At 37.3% G+C, this 15,882-nt stretch overlaps 1 protein-coding gene across 3 annotated transcripts in view; it reads right to left on the reverse strand.

Moving 5' to 3' along the window:
- The window catches only part of DPP10 (dipeptidyl peptidase like 10), a 245,255-nt gene that overhangs the window by 60,395 nt on the left and 168,978 nt on the right, over positions 1–15,882 (reverse strand). For 2 of the 3 annotated variants that reach the window (XM_058809978.1, XM_058809977.1), the window contains exons 6-7: positions 936–988; positions 755–836 (exon numbers count right to left, since the gene is read on the reverse strand). The exons of the other annotated variant lie outside the window; for it this stretch is intronic. In XM_058809978.1, the coding sequence (XP_058665961.1) occupies positions 755–836; positions 936–988 (135 nt within the window). The remainder of the gene's footprint in view (positions 1–754; positions 837–935; positions 989–15,882) is intronic. 3 annotated transcript variants of the gene reach the window in all.

Raw genomic sequence — 15,882 nt, forward strand, 5'->3', positions numbered from 1 at the left:
ATGAGCAAGCTGGTTGTGCAAGGAGGCCCTGGGATCATGCCTGGGGGCATTAATGAGCTTATTAGAACACTGTAACAAGGATTATCTGAATTTCTTATGCAGAACTGAAGATTTAATCAGTCTCTTGCCTTCAACAACCAACACAGGTCAGCTTAAAATCATTGCTGTTCTAAATCCCCAATTTTTTTCTTCTTATATTGACTTTGGTTATGATGACTATGGATGATTAATGTTCATTAAAAATGGTAAAACTTCTGGAAAAATATTATGCATGAAACATGGCATCTTGTTTAATTATTATGAATTCAATGCAGCACAGCTGACCTTGGCAGTAATTTTCATACTGAAATGAAAACATCACTTTTCATGAGTCCATCACATCACATTTGGATGCTAAGCTTTTGCTTTTGCCCACAGTTTTCATTGATATTGCACTTAAAAGAAAACTGCCTTTCACCTTTAACGTTCCTTCCCACACAGCAGTAGCCATAAAGATGGTTATCCTAAAAATCACCTGAGTGCATATTTAGATGAAGGTGTGATTCTTTCAACAACTGTACCATTTGCTTATTGGGGTCAGCCTGAAAAAACATATTTTTAATAAAAATAAACAAACAAATAGAGCTCTCCTAAAAGCTGTAACAGGAACACACTAGTATGGTGCAGAAATACATGACAACTTATTTTAAAGCTTTCAGTTTTGTTTTTACCTCAGTCTGTCTGAAGTCCATACATTTTTAATGACTGTGCTTACCAGTTGCTGTCCATGAACACCCCAGGCTGCATACTGTAATACTGAATCCTCTACTTCTGGAGGGTTTAACTCCCAAACTTCCCTTGAAAAAATGGAAACATTTTTACTTGAACACACTGGCATCACCTCATCCATAGAGCCACTGACAGTGACACGGTATGGAAAAAACAATGTGACCTACCTTGTGTGGATGTTATAAATCACATATGAAGCTGTGTAAGAATAATGAAAAACCTGTTAAAAAAAAAAAAAAGAAGAAGTAAGAATTACAACACAAAATACAGGATTAAATACAGACTACTATGAAGGCAGTCATACTCTTCAACCCCTGTAAACACTGACACTTTTATTACTGAAAGAAGGTTCTACTGAATTAATTATAACAAATAGACCTGAATCAGGTTTTGAAAGCTGTAGGAAGGACACACATACTCACCTGTTAATTTAACCAGCCTCTGTAACAGAACAACTGCACAGAAAATGTCCCAATTAGAAAAATCTGCATTCCCATTAAAAAAAAAAAAGCCAACAATAAAAACAACCCCCGCCGTTCTCCAAAAAAAAAAAAAACCCAAACAAAAAACCCCACTGAGAATATACATTAGGGGGAAAAAAACAATTTTTTTTTCTTCATCAAGCTGTGTCAAAATGATTGCACAGGCATCACAGTTATTGTACTTGAAATGCAGACCAACAGGCTCATGGGGTATTTTTCTGACCACCTGCTATGAACAGCCTGAAGGACTCCCAGGTATGGCTCACAGAACAGAAAACCCCTGTACTTAGAGGGACTCTGTTTGCTGTGGCTTTCATTAAATAAGTTTTGGTCTGATTTTGGCTGACTTTCTTTGCTTTTCAGGAAAAGTTTGTTGAGGGTTTTTTGTCATTTTGGATAAAAGAAAGAACTATTTTTCAGTAAACCTTTCTCATACAACAGCAAGTTACCAGAGACTTCTGAACTCAAAACCTGTAGGATTCTCTGAACAGAACAGAAGAGCACTTACAGTGTGTAATGTGATGGACCACCACACCAAAGGGCTCAAATCAAAGCAAACAATTACACATTCTCTCCAGTCAAACATTAGTCTATACACCCATAGTGAATAAAAGACATTTTGCTCTCTTCCAGGATTGAGTGATTGGTTTTCACCTAGCTCATTTTCTGCCTCTATGTCTCGTATCATGAAAGTATTATAATTCCATAGTATTAGTTTTAATATGATTTGAAATTGCTTCATGGTCTTGGAATATGAAATATATTTGCCACTAATTATTACTGAACTAAGCAAAAATCTTTTTAATGCAAATTTCTGTCAGAAAAAAAATGTTAGATAACATCCTCTAGACCTACTGCAGCTTCATGTCTACAGTTACAGCATCTCTGCTTGGCATGTGGAGGATTTCTTTCTGGACAGGCTAATCCCATTTAGATGGGGAGAGCTACAGCTAAAGCCAAAATCGTGACATGGCTATGGAGCTCTTCAGGGAAAATTTTCTGCTCTGGGAACCGTTCAGTGTCTCCTTCAAAGGGAACAGGCAAAGGGGGATCCTACATGGACAGAGCCACTGGAATTTGTCACTATGGCACACAAGAGGGTTTCAGAGGTTGTTATTTTCCCTGGAGGCCATTCAATAACAGAGCCATGTGAAACATCCTTCCACTGACCCCCTTCTCATTATTAGCTCCCTGCCAACACAGTCTAAGAATTTAGCATGCCCCACATCTTTGCTGGCTGATACAGCAAGAATCCCACAAAGGTTTCTAAGATTAGTAACCCTACTTTGTGCAACAGCTGACTATCCCTTCTATAAAATTTCCCTTTGGGACAAAAATAATTTCCATTTTCCAAGTCTATTGTGTTTAACGTCAGAACTGTTGCTTCAGTAAGAATCATACATATATTAATAAGTATGCCCCAAACATTGTTATATTTTATATTACAGCTTAAGAGAAACTGTTTTGTCATGTAAGGTACCAGCCTCTTCTGTGAAGTAGAGACAAATGGTTAAATTATGGTGGTTTCTGCACAGGGTGTGCACTGCCAGAGATTACCCAGAGGGGCACCTGCCAGCAGCCAGTTACAAAGAAGAGAAATGGGTTTCTTGCCCTTGTGGGAAAAGGGAAAAATGTATCAAAGATAATGTGTGGAGGCTTGATAAATATTTTGAATAGGAATATTTTAAAAGTAAATTATCAGACAGAATATATTTCAACAAGAAATGCTAAACTAATAAGTCATTCTGGCAGCTTAAACAGAAAATATACTGTAACAAGAACAACACTTCATATATCATGTGGAAACTCTGCTCCTGCCTTGTGTAACATTTCTGTCTAAACATTTATGCAGAAACATTAATATCTGTTGAAAAAAAGTGGAAAGAGCTCCACTTCTAGTGGAGACCAACACTACAGTGAGGTCACTTTCAGACAGGATGCTGACACTTTTTCTAGATTTACTCATATTAGTGTTAGTTCTTAACAGGAACACCATGCATAAATTACAAGTACCAAGCTTCCTAATTCATCCTGCTTGCAAGAGCCACACACTGAAACACAATCACTGTCAACATGAAATCAACAAAAATGGATGTAGAAAATATTTCTTTTTCTAGTCTGGCTCTGATAGAAAGTGCTTAGGAAGCTCTTGTAGTTTGTACAAAGGCTCAACCTGCTTGGTTTCTTCTTGCACAAAGCTGGGACACAGCCCTTCCCCAACACCATCACACGTCTGGCACCCCAGGGAGGAGTGGCAGCAACCCTGTCAATACCAGGATCAAACCTCCCACACAGCCACCAGCTGTGTCCTCTGTGGAAGAGGCTTGGGGAATTTGGGGAATTATGCCCTGCAACTTCTGAACTGTAGGATGTGCACTAAGCAGAAAAAACCACCAACCTGGTAATTTATTCCAATAACCAGACAAAAGCTCAGGCAGCACTGACCCCTCTCCCAGTGAATTTACAGCTAAGGCTGCCTACTGTGTGCAAGTCAAACCCAAAGTGCAACCATTCATATTCCAAAATGTTTTCAGACATTCCTTGTACTCCACACCTTCTAACTGAGGTCCTATCAAAAGACTGAATGAAGGCTGATATTTAAACATGGACATTGAATTGCTCCAACTGACCAAAATAAGAGATGTGAAACTGAGGAAAAGGGTTTGGTTGTAGTGAAAGTTACTCATCCTCTATAGACAGAGTGAATCAGTTAATGACTATGGACACACAAAACATCTGTAAGAAAAAAAGCAATGTAGGAGAGAAAAGCCTTTTAAAATATTAAATTAATTACAGCAATTCCTCAGCAATTTCTATCATATCAGCTGAGGAAAACAAAAAAGAGGAAAATAAATTAATAATTTATTAAAATAATCATAGATGTTAAGGTTGGGTACTGTAAGGAGCCTTAACTTCAGATGTGGCATGTATGCTTGCTAGGGTTCAGGCCTTTCTGGCAAGTAAATAACTTGCCTGCTTCTATTATGATAAGCTGGAAAATATTCCCTGCAATGTTAAGAAATGTGAAAATGGCTTTTTAGATCAGACAGACAGTATACCTCCCCCTTAGTACAATTTATTTAATTTTTCTTTTGCCACAGAATGCAGTCAGTAACAACCATTGCATATTAAATATTTCTTCTGAATTCATTCTTTTTAAGTGATGACAAGCTTTCGTCTGGTGCTGCTCAACACTGAAAAAGTCAGATGCATTTGTATATGAAAAAAATGAAATTACAGAACTCCATCACAAAGGACCTAAAAGAAAAAGGTGCCAAAAGTGTTTCAAGACAAATTGCTCTAGTCAAAATGTATTGAAATAACAATCTATTACTCAGCTAACAGCCAACAATAAAAAACACACTTATCAATCATGATCTGAACTTTTAGATAACACATTTAGATGAAGGTGTGATTCTTTCAACAGTTTAGTTCTGGAGTTTCACGTGTCCTTTATTCTCTACCTTTCAAGGAATTATTTTTTATTTCTGTGGTTCTAAAAGTGAAATAATTCCACGGAACTCAGTGCATAGCCCAACAAGATGCAAGAAAACTGCCTTACACACTCTGCCAAACACACTCTACTAATTCTGCAAAACGTCCAGAAAAGATCCAGTTCACTGTCCCTGGGTAATCTGGAAAACATTTCTCAGCAGAATAGTGTTTTTGCTAAAAAGCTGCCAAGAAAAGCTCAGTGGCAGTATTTTCATGGTGTGATGAGAGCTCTCAGCTCCAGGGAAATGGAAGAGAGCTGATGACATTAGAACCTCGCAGTGCTATAATCCCAAAATGCCTGGGCATGCCAAACACCTTGATGCATCCTTTATCCATTTCCTGTATTATAAACCAATTACATTCTTTCATGTGTTATTTATTTAAGCAGTAATGATGCCTTCTTGCTGGCACAGCTTTTTGCAAGGTAGTGGAGTGTCTGTCCTATATTTTTGTTTTCACCCAAACAGACACCTGCAATCTGAACTCCTCACTGCAGCTCTCAGTGCTGCTACACTCTGTAAATTCCCCTTTCAGGTTCCAATAAGGCATCTCACAGGGCATTAAAGCACTCAGTCTGTGCAAGAACTATAAAAGCTGAGAGGATATGAAATACATTGAAAATTTCAGCACCTGCAGTAATACTTTCAGTTATTCCAAAGCTTAACAGCCAAATGGTGTCCATGTCTTGCACACAGCATGGATATCCATCTATTTGTATTGAACACACTATTTAAAAGCCATAGCCTTCCCATTAGTGAAAAAAAAAAAAAAAAGCAGCAGAGACTCATTAAATAACTGAAATGGCAGTGTTTGCCATCATTCCCATCCCAGTTATCTCCAAACACATACCCTGATTTGAAAAGAAAGGCAGCTTCTCAGATAAGGTTCAAAACCATGCAAGTCTTTCTGATTCAAGAGTGAGATATCAGATCTTTTGTGGGTTAATTTACACTTCTGATCCCATAAAAAATAAAATCTAGTATTTTATGAGACTACTAATGTGAATGAAAAATGACTATATTCTTGTTCTATGAATTAAAGAATTTAATCAGTTTTGGACACAATCAACCTTAGCTGGGTAAACTCTAAACTCCTGCAATATATGGATGCCTCTCAAACAGTATTACTGATTAAAAAAAAAGATAAAAAACTGCTTTTATTGCTTCACAGGTAAAAGTTAATTATTAGGAAGTTCAAAGCTATGAGAGAACCTGACCTGGAAAAGGTTTTCTTTGCCTGAAACCTTTTCTATTTTTTCCAGCTATATCAGTTGGCCTAATAAAAGATATTACCTCTTCCCACAAATCTTGTCTCATTTATCCCTTCAGGCCACCACATCTGTAACAACAATGTTAGGGAGAAACAAATATTCCTAAGGTGAAAAAAAAGGACTATCTCAAACTAAAAGTGATCCTTCAAAATGAACAACCTGCATTACAGTGCATGTCACAAAATGCATGTGAACCCAGAAATCGGGGGACAGCACACAGTGAAGCAGGGAGGTAAACAGGAATACAGCTTGCCAAGGACTCTCACTTCTCCATTCACCCGTGGCCCTTCTCACTTTTGAAGATCTTTCACAATCCATCAGTAAAATGGGCTGGCACATCTCCAAACTGCCCCAGTGGGTGCCAGCCACAGGAGCTGCTGGCTGTCGTGCACAGTGTAAAAAACAGCACCACGACTGGGATTCTGCCTTTATCCTCTTTTCCACAGTTGAATTAAGCATTTGAAGAATTACTGAAAAATCTACTTATGCGGAAAAGTGAAGCAAAAAGCCTTTGCTGTGGTAAAGTGATTAGAAGGCCAAGCAAAAAGTAACTCATCATTCATCTGCCATTCATGCAATGAAGTACTCACACACAATAACAAACAGAATCTCATTCCAAACCCAAATCTCTAACAAACCTCCACTAAAGGCTCAGAACTGCAATTTAGAAGAAGAAATGTAAACATATATTGCTGCCTATTTTGCCTTTAGGTTACAAATATCTTGAAAGAAAAATGGAATATCCAGAACATGCCACGAGTACAAATATTGAGAAAGGACCAGATGCAGAGTGGAGAGAATATGAGGGGACACAATAAGCCACAGGATGGTTATGGAGAACTTTTGAAGGGATTACTGATATAAATACAGTGTGCTTGTGGCCAGAAAAAATAACTGTGTTATATATTTTCAGTAAGTTAATATATATTCAACTTCATCCACCATACAAAAACACAGCCTATATAAATTATACTAAATTATACAAATTCTATGTCTATTATTTATATAAATTATACAAAGTATTTATTTATTTTCAATAATTATTGAAATTATTTTTCCTGTAGTTAGTGATATTTTACTATCAGTTTTGCTCAGTGAACACTGGTGTAACTCAGATTTCCAGCAATGAAAATGAGAAAAGATTTTCAGCAGGTCTTTAATGTCATGTACAAGCTCCTTATTCTGGTACACATCTGGAGAACACAAGATTATTTGTGGCCAGACTTCCTCCATTGTGGAAAGAGTGGTGAAAGCAAATGAGTTACAGTGGAAAGGGGCACTCTCTGCTTGATGCCATCAGGATTCTAAGCAGCAACTTCTTGCTCTCCAAAAAACCAGATTAACATTCACACAACCAGCTCCTGTTCCTCATCTCCTTTTTATGAGCTTTTAGACACGTGACTTGCTGGGACTGCAGTGCAAAGAGAATGGAATCAGTATCTAATGTGCTGATCACAAAACAATAAAGATATATTCCTTTCTTATCTTTGTATTGCAAGATGTTCAGCACCCCGTTAGTAAAACCTGTGAGGGAGTTAATAAGATTAAATCAGGAGCAGCATGACTACTGCCAAAGGCAAAGCACAGCTGCTGGATGAAACTCCCATCCATTTTGCAATTTATGTGCTAAATAAATTAATAATGTTAATGGTATCAACAACATGATGATGAAATCCAAATTTCTCTAAAATTCTGTAATCATTCACTTCAAATGTTCCCCCTTTGCCTTTCCACTGTGACTCCATGAGTTCTCCAGCATAGGAACTGCTGCTAAATGGGATTGATCATGGCACAGCTATGGTTGGGTTTCATGTGATTGGTTCCTTGGGTGTGTAAGAGGTGAGGAGAGAGCTCTGCAGCACTGAAGTCTGAGCCACAGAGGGACATGAAACCACTGGATAACACCTGTGCTATTAGTGAAGAGTTTGAAAAACCACACTCCATACCAACCAGTGATGGCCCCTGCATATTCATGAAAATATTGATTAAAGACTGGAATTCTGCTGATTTCATGCCATGGAACAAACACAGTGAGAGCTCAGACTGTGCATTGACACCAAAGCTCAGCTCACTTTGGGACACACACCAGAAATACTTCACACCATGCACCAGTGAAGTGGCACCTTTTGCTCTTGGAGCTGTAACTGATATTTTCCTGGCATTAGGTTCAGTAAATTAAGCCACATGAGTTAATGACTGATTTCATATTGATTATATCTGGGATAGAGAGAGCAATGGGGACTTCTCATTTTAAATAATCTGACACAACTTGTTCTTCAACTGGTTTCAGAGTAAAGTCTTAGCACGATCAACTGAGGAGTCTGCAACACTGAGATGATGAACTGCTATCCATCTGCAAATCCCATTATTTCCACCCAATTCTGGAAGTAAAAATAAAATAGAGTAAATTTTGCCACTACTGATGTCCAAATCTTTATATAGTCTTGCACAATTTTGGCTCTTTTTGTGAAATATCTGGTTTCTGAAAACTCTGTATATAATTGCAGAGTTAATTTAAGATAGCACTTGATGCATTTGAGCACTGAAGTTATATGACAAGGTTATAACTTTGAAAAGCATCATATTTATTTGCTTCAATCAGCATTGATTATTTCTGATGATTGATAAGAACCACTGCATATCATTGGTAGTAATTTATGGTTAACATTAATACTTTGGGGTATGAAATATTGCCAGCCATAACAACTATATGCTGCCAAACCAAAATAAATATAAAGGCAAGACATTTTGAGACACACAATTTATCTGTAAGAAAAAAGGCTGTCAAGGAAGCCTAAACAAAAATGCACCTCTAGAAAATCTGTTAGAGCCTCAACTGTTCACATAGAATTTTTCAGCAAGATTAATTATCTCAAGAAAAAGACATCCACTGCAGAATGTAAATTAAATCAGAATCAATTAAACTCAGTTCATATAACCAAGAGTAATGTGATACAAACCACAGTTCAGAATACATGCAGAAACTTCTTTTTCTTCTCCTATATTAACAGCTGATAGACCATCATTTGGATATGCAACTCAATCAGTTTTGAATATATAATAACTTCAGACGAGTGAATTATTCAAGAAAGAATGCTCTGCATTGCCACTTCTCAAAGCCTCACATATCACTGTCATCTGAAATTCTATTAGTTACACTACCATGTAAAATATGTTTCTTGAGTCTTGTATGAGATGACTTATGACAAAAATTTATATGGGTTTTTTTCTGGCTTATTCACCTGCAGCATTAAAAACCAGGAATGACTGCACTGAAATCATTGTTACATGACAGTGAAACTGGTAAATCTCAAGCCTCAAGCATAATATGTGCTTTTTTTTTTTTATTGATACACAGGTACGTGCACATCCTTTTCAAACTTATGCTCATACTCAGTGTGATCAAAATTTGGACTTTATAAGTATTTGGGGATTTATAGAATCTTCCCTTTTCCTGAACTGATTTGCTGCAGCTTTAGAGTGTGCATGTGTATTTTGATCTGGACAAGTGTAAAGGGAAACAAAAGATATAAATTCTGACAGCACAACCAGACCTTAATCTCCATGGAAATATGAGACTGGTGAGGGTGCTTGCCTCTGGTCAATGCAGCTGAGAATCCAAACCTGTCTTAGAAAAATATTCATTTAAGGGCTTTAATATGCCTGACACTTTAGACAGTCTGATCTCTTTACAAGGTCCTATGGATTACTTATATCTCACACAAAAGGCAACAGGGAATTTGGATTGAGTGTCTCCACACATATTGAAAATTGTTAACTGGAAAAAAAAATGTTTTAAAACACTGATTCTTAAAGGCAAAGCTTCATCAAGTGTTATCAGAGTGTTCTGAGATGGCTTAATTGCTCTTTGAGCTACTGTGAAGAAAGAAATAAGTCAAGGCCTGCTTTTATTTTTAGTTTTTCCATGGTGAGTCAAAAATTGTATTTATTCAAACAGATTGCTAAAGAGAAAATTTCCAAATGCAGAAAAAAACACCACCTTGTTTTGAAGAGACACACTTCTACATGTTGTGATATTTACAAAAATATGCGTAAACTGATTCATGTGAAATATGACGCAAAAACCAAAAAAGTTTAAAAAAATTGAGAAAATATTTTCTAAATTAACATTCCATATAAATGAAATGTCCAGGTTCTGAGCACACAGCTAAACAGAACTGAAATGATAAGGATACAAAAGGAAATCAAAGCATGTGATGAGTCAATTTTCAGTAAAGACTATAGTCTCAATATCTCTTTTTCTTCCCCAGACAATCTGAGTCACTCGGGCAGCACTTAGCAAGCAGATACCGGATGCTCATCTGCTGTTTGCTTACAAATTGCATGAGGAGATGAAAAGACCCTGTGGAGCTGGAGAAAGGAGAAGCAATGAGATAAATGGCCTGTGGGTCTGAAGAAATGGAAAGGGAAATGGAAAAAAAAACTGGGCTGAGGGAAGCAGATGGCTAAACCAGCAAGCATGCGAGATGAACGAAGGAAGACAAAAAGGGCTAAAAATATCAGGATGGGAAAAAAGAGACATAATAAAAAGAAAGAACAAATCCAGAACAAAACAGAGCTGAGACCCTTAAAGGGCTGGAAATGAAGAGGCTCAGATGAAAGGAGAACAGGCAGCAGGGAGGGGAGGCAGCAAGCAGACCGGCAGTGTGTGGGCATGGTGGCTGCAACACAGGCTCAGGGAACTGAGGAATGCATCCAGGCAGAACACACTGGCACCTAGAGCCTTTCTCTTCTGGAGGATTAGACATGAATGAAAAGCTGTTTTCTAAGCAATCTGACAGTTCAGTAATTGTACATGAACTATCTGCCTTTCACTGCCTTGATTACTATCAACAATAATTGCTTATGTGGATATGACACATGGAACAGCAGGAAGGCACTGGCTGTTTCTTGGTTGAAGTGATCCTCTCTCCTAATCTCCCACTGTGACATCAAGACGCCTTTAATGGTAGCTCTGGGTGTTGGAGAGTCCAGGGAATCTTTGTATACTACTAGAAATAAGTATCTTATCTAGCCTTTTATAGAGTTTCCATGATAAAATGACTGTTTGTTTCTCTTTGAGTATTTATCTGCCGGTTGGTTGAGCTATGAACAGCTTTCACAACTACTTTTGAAATCCATGTGTTTAAAGTGCTCTTGAACTGCAATCAAATTTTATGATTCCAGGCAATCATCATGGCCAGGTCTCCATACCTCCAAGACATTCTCTAGAAATCCTGCTTAAACTCTCCAAATAATCTGAACACTGCCACTTAGACTTCTCCCCTTCTTACATCAGTTCTGCACCGCAGTGCGAACTCCAGTATCTTCATGTTTTAAATAGAGCATGAAAAGAAAATCTTTTCCATAGGAGTAAGTTCACCAAGTATCACTACAGCTAAATTTGGTCTTTAAACTTCCTTTTCGGTCATGCCCTATTCATCTCCCACATCTCCATGATTTCTTTGGCGCTGCTGGCCCTGCTAGCAAGCTTGCACTGTTCCTCTTCTGCTCCACTACCCTGTTACAAAACCGAGCAAAATATCACCTCCAGGTGCAGTTCCCAACAATGGAGCTCACAGCCAGTTATCCTCTCCAGTACTTCCCATTAGCAAGCCATGATGCTGCTTGCAGCCAACTAGGTTTGTCTTCACTAATTTTCTCTTATTGTGCCACATTTCTGTACTGGTCTCTGTTGTGGCCATTTTATGATATTACAGTCCCTTTGATGGTGGTATCATGAAGTAGACTCCTGTAGCAAGTAAAAGACCTCTTCATGATGAAGTGATTAAAAGGTCATGATAAGAGAGCTATTCATTTAGTACAAGGGAGTACTTCGTGGTGATCTCAAAGAAGCTGTAACAAAGTGATGAATACCTCACACCAAACTCATCTCTCCAGGACACATCTAATCTGGTGCTATATTTGCAGATAATAAATAGAATTATAAAGACTAAATTTGTGCAGGTGGTTGACTGCCTTCACTGGAACATTAATTTATTGCCTAAGACCCCACGTTAAATCTTTCATGCTCAAATACCCAAAAAGACTTGTCCTTACTTAAAAAGAGCACAAAAATTGGATAATAACGGGGCATATCTTAATATTTCTCTAAAAATTGGACTCAACCATTTGATCTGTTAGGTCTGTCACACTATCTGTGCTCCTCATAGCCTGAGATGGAAGCTTGGTTTAAAGAGTGATGTGCAACAAAGACAGCTTAAAACATTTCTCTGGGACAGTTACATAAAGGTCTAGTCTTTTCCACCTACTTCAAGGTATTTCAACTCTATGTCTGTATTTTAAAAGACCTTTCTTTCATTCTATCTGTACCAAAGTAACTGCTAACTCTCATTTACAGAAACCCACTTATCCAACACTCCTTTCAGCACTGTTGAGAAATGCCAACACCAGCAGATTTGTCTGATTTCCCAACTGTCCTGTTGGCCTAGTCAGAGGAAGTCACACAACTTTTTTTTGTGATCAAGGAGCCAGGAATGGGGCCAAAGTGAGAAAGATGGGATGGTTTCCTCGTGCATAATGCAGGTGGGAGAGACCCCTGTCATGCAGTGCATGAGAAAAGCACTGTGAGACAGGATGATTAAAATATTTGAAAAACACACAGCCTGTTTTTATCTTTGGACATTTGCCCTGGAATAAAGTTTTCCACCACAGGACTAACGAATTATTTCTTAAGAGTCAAACAGAGCCAACCATCCCCATTGATATCCACTGGCATGGTGGATTCAATTATGCTGTACAGAGGTGTTTCAAGAGAATGAAAACTCTGCCTTAGCATTTTTGAAGCAATGACCTGGGTCAGGCTGACCATTCCCCTTCAGGCTAAGTAATTTTATGTTAATAGAAAGGCACAGGGGCAGCCTGTGCAGGTACTTGTTTAATGAGAAGCAGCAATTCCAGATTCCAGTGATAAAGGAGCTAGCTTGATACTTTGCTGCCTTATTTCTGTTTTGTAGGGGGAAGTGACTCAAAGTGGAGGTGGCTGGGGGGGTTCTTTCCATTTAATTTTTTTTAGAATCTGTGTTCATCCTTCTAATTTGTAGAATGCTCTTACAAAACATTTGTTCTATTTTAAAAATAATTAACTACTACTTTTGTTCTTGATGTTGAATATTTCCCAGAGAACTATTTTGTGCTCTGATTGTACATAATAGCTTGTCATAGAACATATCAACCACTTGTTGAATTGCATCAGATAATATTTCTTATTTAAGAATGGCAAACCCATTCCAGCTTCACTCTATCAAGTTAAGGACTCGGCTGGATTTGCTCTTTTTACACCACTGTGTGGGCTACAAGCCAAAATTTTCAAAACTTCCTGACAGAGCACTTGCACATTTTCTCAGCTTCTATAGTGATCAAAAAAAAAAAAAAAAAAATCTGTGTGAAAGCTAGTGATTTTACAGAAATAAAAAAAAAAAATTGTTAGATAAACAAACCAGATCTTTCTATGATTTATTACACAGATAATTCACTTTGCAATGTTTTTTTCTGGTCAGCAGGTTTAATTTCCAATAGATTTATAATTGTACCTACTAAGCTGAACATGATAGTGATGGGATCTTCAGAGGGATGGTTTTATTTTGATAAAGTTTGCTCCAGTGAACAAAACTAATTTTTTTTTTTTTTAAAAAGCTCTGCCTATGAATTTTGTGCAAGGAAAATACTCTTGACAGAAGGAATCATCTATTAGGAAAATCTAGGTATTGATAAAAACAGATTACTGCCTAATCATATTGACCACTCCTACCTTTGATATGGATGTATCTAAAAAGAGGTTGCTAGAAAAATACATCTATGATGAAAATCTTTTTATTGATCGCTGTAAAGTTTGTTTAGTTCATTAATGAGTGATTTGTATCCAGGAACAACTAAGTAGTCACATTAAATATGCACTGCTATTAATTTGACATATATGCTCACAATGTGCCATATATACATATATACACACACACATATACATATAAATAAGCAAAAATCAAACTGCAGACTTTGAGTTCTTTGCACTATGAAACCCTACAGAGTTCTTGGTTCATGGAGATGAGTCAAGCAGTGACCAGCCCATGAGTGTAGGCTATAAACTCAGCAGATTATTCTAGGCTGTAGCTTTCTTGCAGGAACAACAATAACACCAAGGTTGTCTTGTGGTCATACTTGACATAATTTTAGTGCTTTCTCTACAAAAAAATATGTGGGGAATAGAATCCTAAGCTTTCTAAGGATGGATGCATTTAGATGTCAAATGAAGTCAATGAGATACTGATAAGTCAATGAGATGCACACCTCCAGCATGATTCTAAAAAAACATCTCTGGTGCTGCATCTTTAGGCACTCAAATACCTCCATAAATGTGACACATAAAACCACAGAAATTGTTACCACTCCCCTTTCCATGTGCTCTAAAGCCATTCTAATCAAAACAATGCAATTCAAGAGATTTTATATGAAATACCTGATATAAAGTGCTTATATTCTTCTCACATACTCAAGTGGAGCAAATTCCATAATATAACACTTATTTGATATTTAATTCATCCTCTTTGTAATTCAGTGTGCAGAATAAAATGATTAAACCTAAAATGATTATGTACATAATGAGTAAAAACAGAACAATTATTTTTTAATTTAAGCAAGTGGGAGTTATAAAATTGTTTAAGCTCCTTTAATATGAGGAACTACCTAGTCAAATTCACATTTGTGTTCTTTTAAAAATAATATTGACTTGAATCAAATTGAGTTGCGTAGATTTTTAACTAAGCAGTGTCTATTTGATTATAATCCACTGGCCAGATTCTCAGTTGCTGTAATGATTTCTTATCTCTGTTCACTACTGCACTATGTCCATTTTGAACATCTAAATCCCCTTTTAAAATATTTTTGTCTTTTGGTTTTTTGGTTTTTGTTTTTTTTTTTTTAATATGGTTTATTTGTCATAAGAGGTGCACGATAGGCCACATTTTCAAGAGGGAGAACAGCCCTTTGATCTTTATACTGACATCAAGTTCCCTGAAAGCTCCTCTTCCCTCACAGAAAATTATCACCAATTTAGCAGATTCATTACAGGATTTCCTTTACCAATAATGGTGCTGTAGTTTGAATGACTCCTACTCAACACCCTTTAATTAAATTGTACTTGTAAGAACTATAAATTCAATAAGGAAGCTGAGATTTAAAAAAAATACAGAATCTTGTATTGATCCAGGATTCTTTCAAGGATACGAACCTTGTCTTAGATTATGGCAGCAGCAAAGCTTTGTAGATGTGGAGGAGGGACAGGATTCACAGCACATCCACCCTCTTAGAGGGTGCAAGTGCTGTCCACACTGGGTTACGTGCCCAAGACTGAGTGGTGTAACTGGTTCAACACTTCCTCAAGATCTGGATCTTCCCTGATTCAATTCAGAAACAAAAAATTTCATGGTGCTCAGTGGTACAGAGCACAGATATCCTCACAAAGAGCCATTTCAGGCATCTATTTCACACATATAGACTGCAGGTTTCCATTAAACAAATAAATGTTTGATAAGGGTTTGTGGAGTGACCTTAACTATGCACCACTCCCATTCCAGCTAATATTAAATGAACACAGACATGTATGGATTACTGGCAAATGCTTTGGGAATGACACTAAATGTGACCCTACAGTCAGTACTTGTTAAAAAGCTGATCATTCTTTTCTCTTTTTCAGTATTAAGAATGATCATCAGTAAGAGCAAGGCACCCCACAAGCACAGCACTGCCAAGGTAATACAGGACATATCCAGACCTCTGTAGCCAGCAACTGGTTTATAGGTGGGTGCAAGTTTTATGATTAATTGCATATTCATTTAGTGGGCTAGGAATTTA

This window comes from Ammospiza caudacuta, chromosome 8 (genome assembly GCF_027887145.1).
Source record: "Ammospiza caudacuta isolate bAmmCau1 chromosome 8, bAmmCau1.pri, whole genome shotgun sequence".
Lineage (NCBI taxonomy): Eukaryota > Metazoa > Chordata > Aves > Passeriformes > Passerellidae > Ammospiza > Ammospiza caudacuta.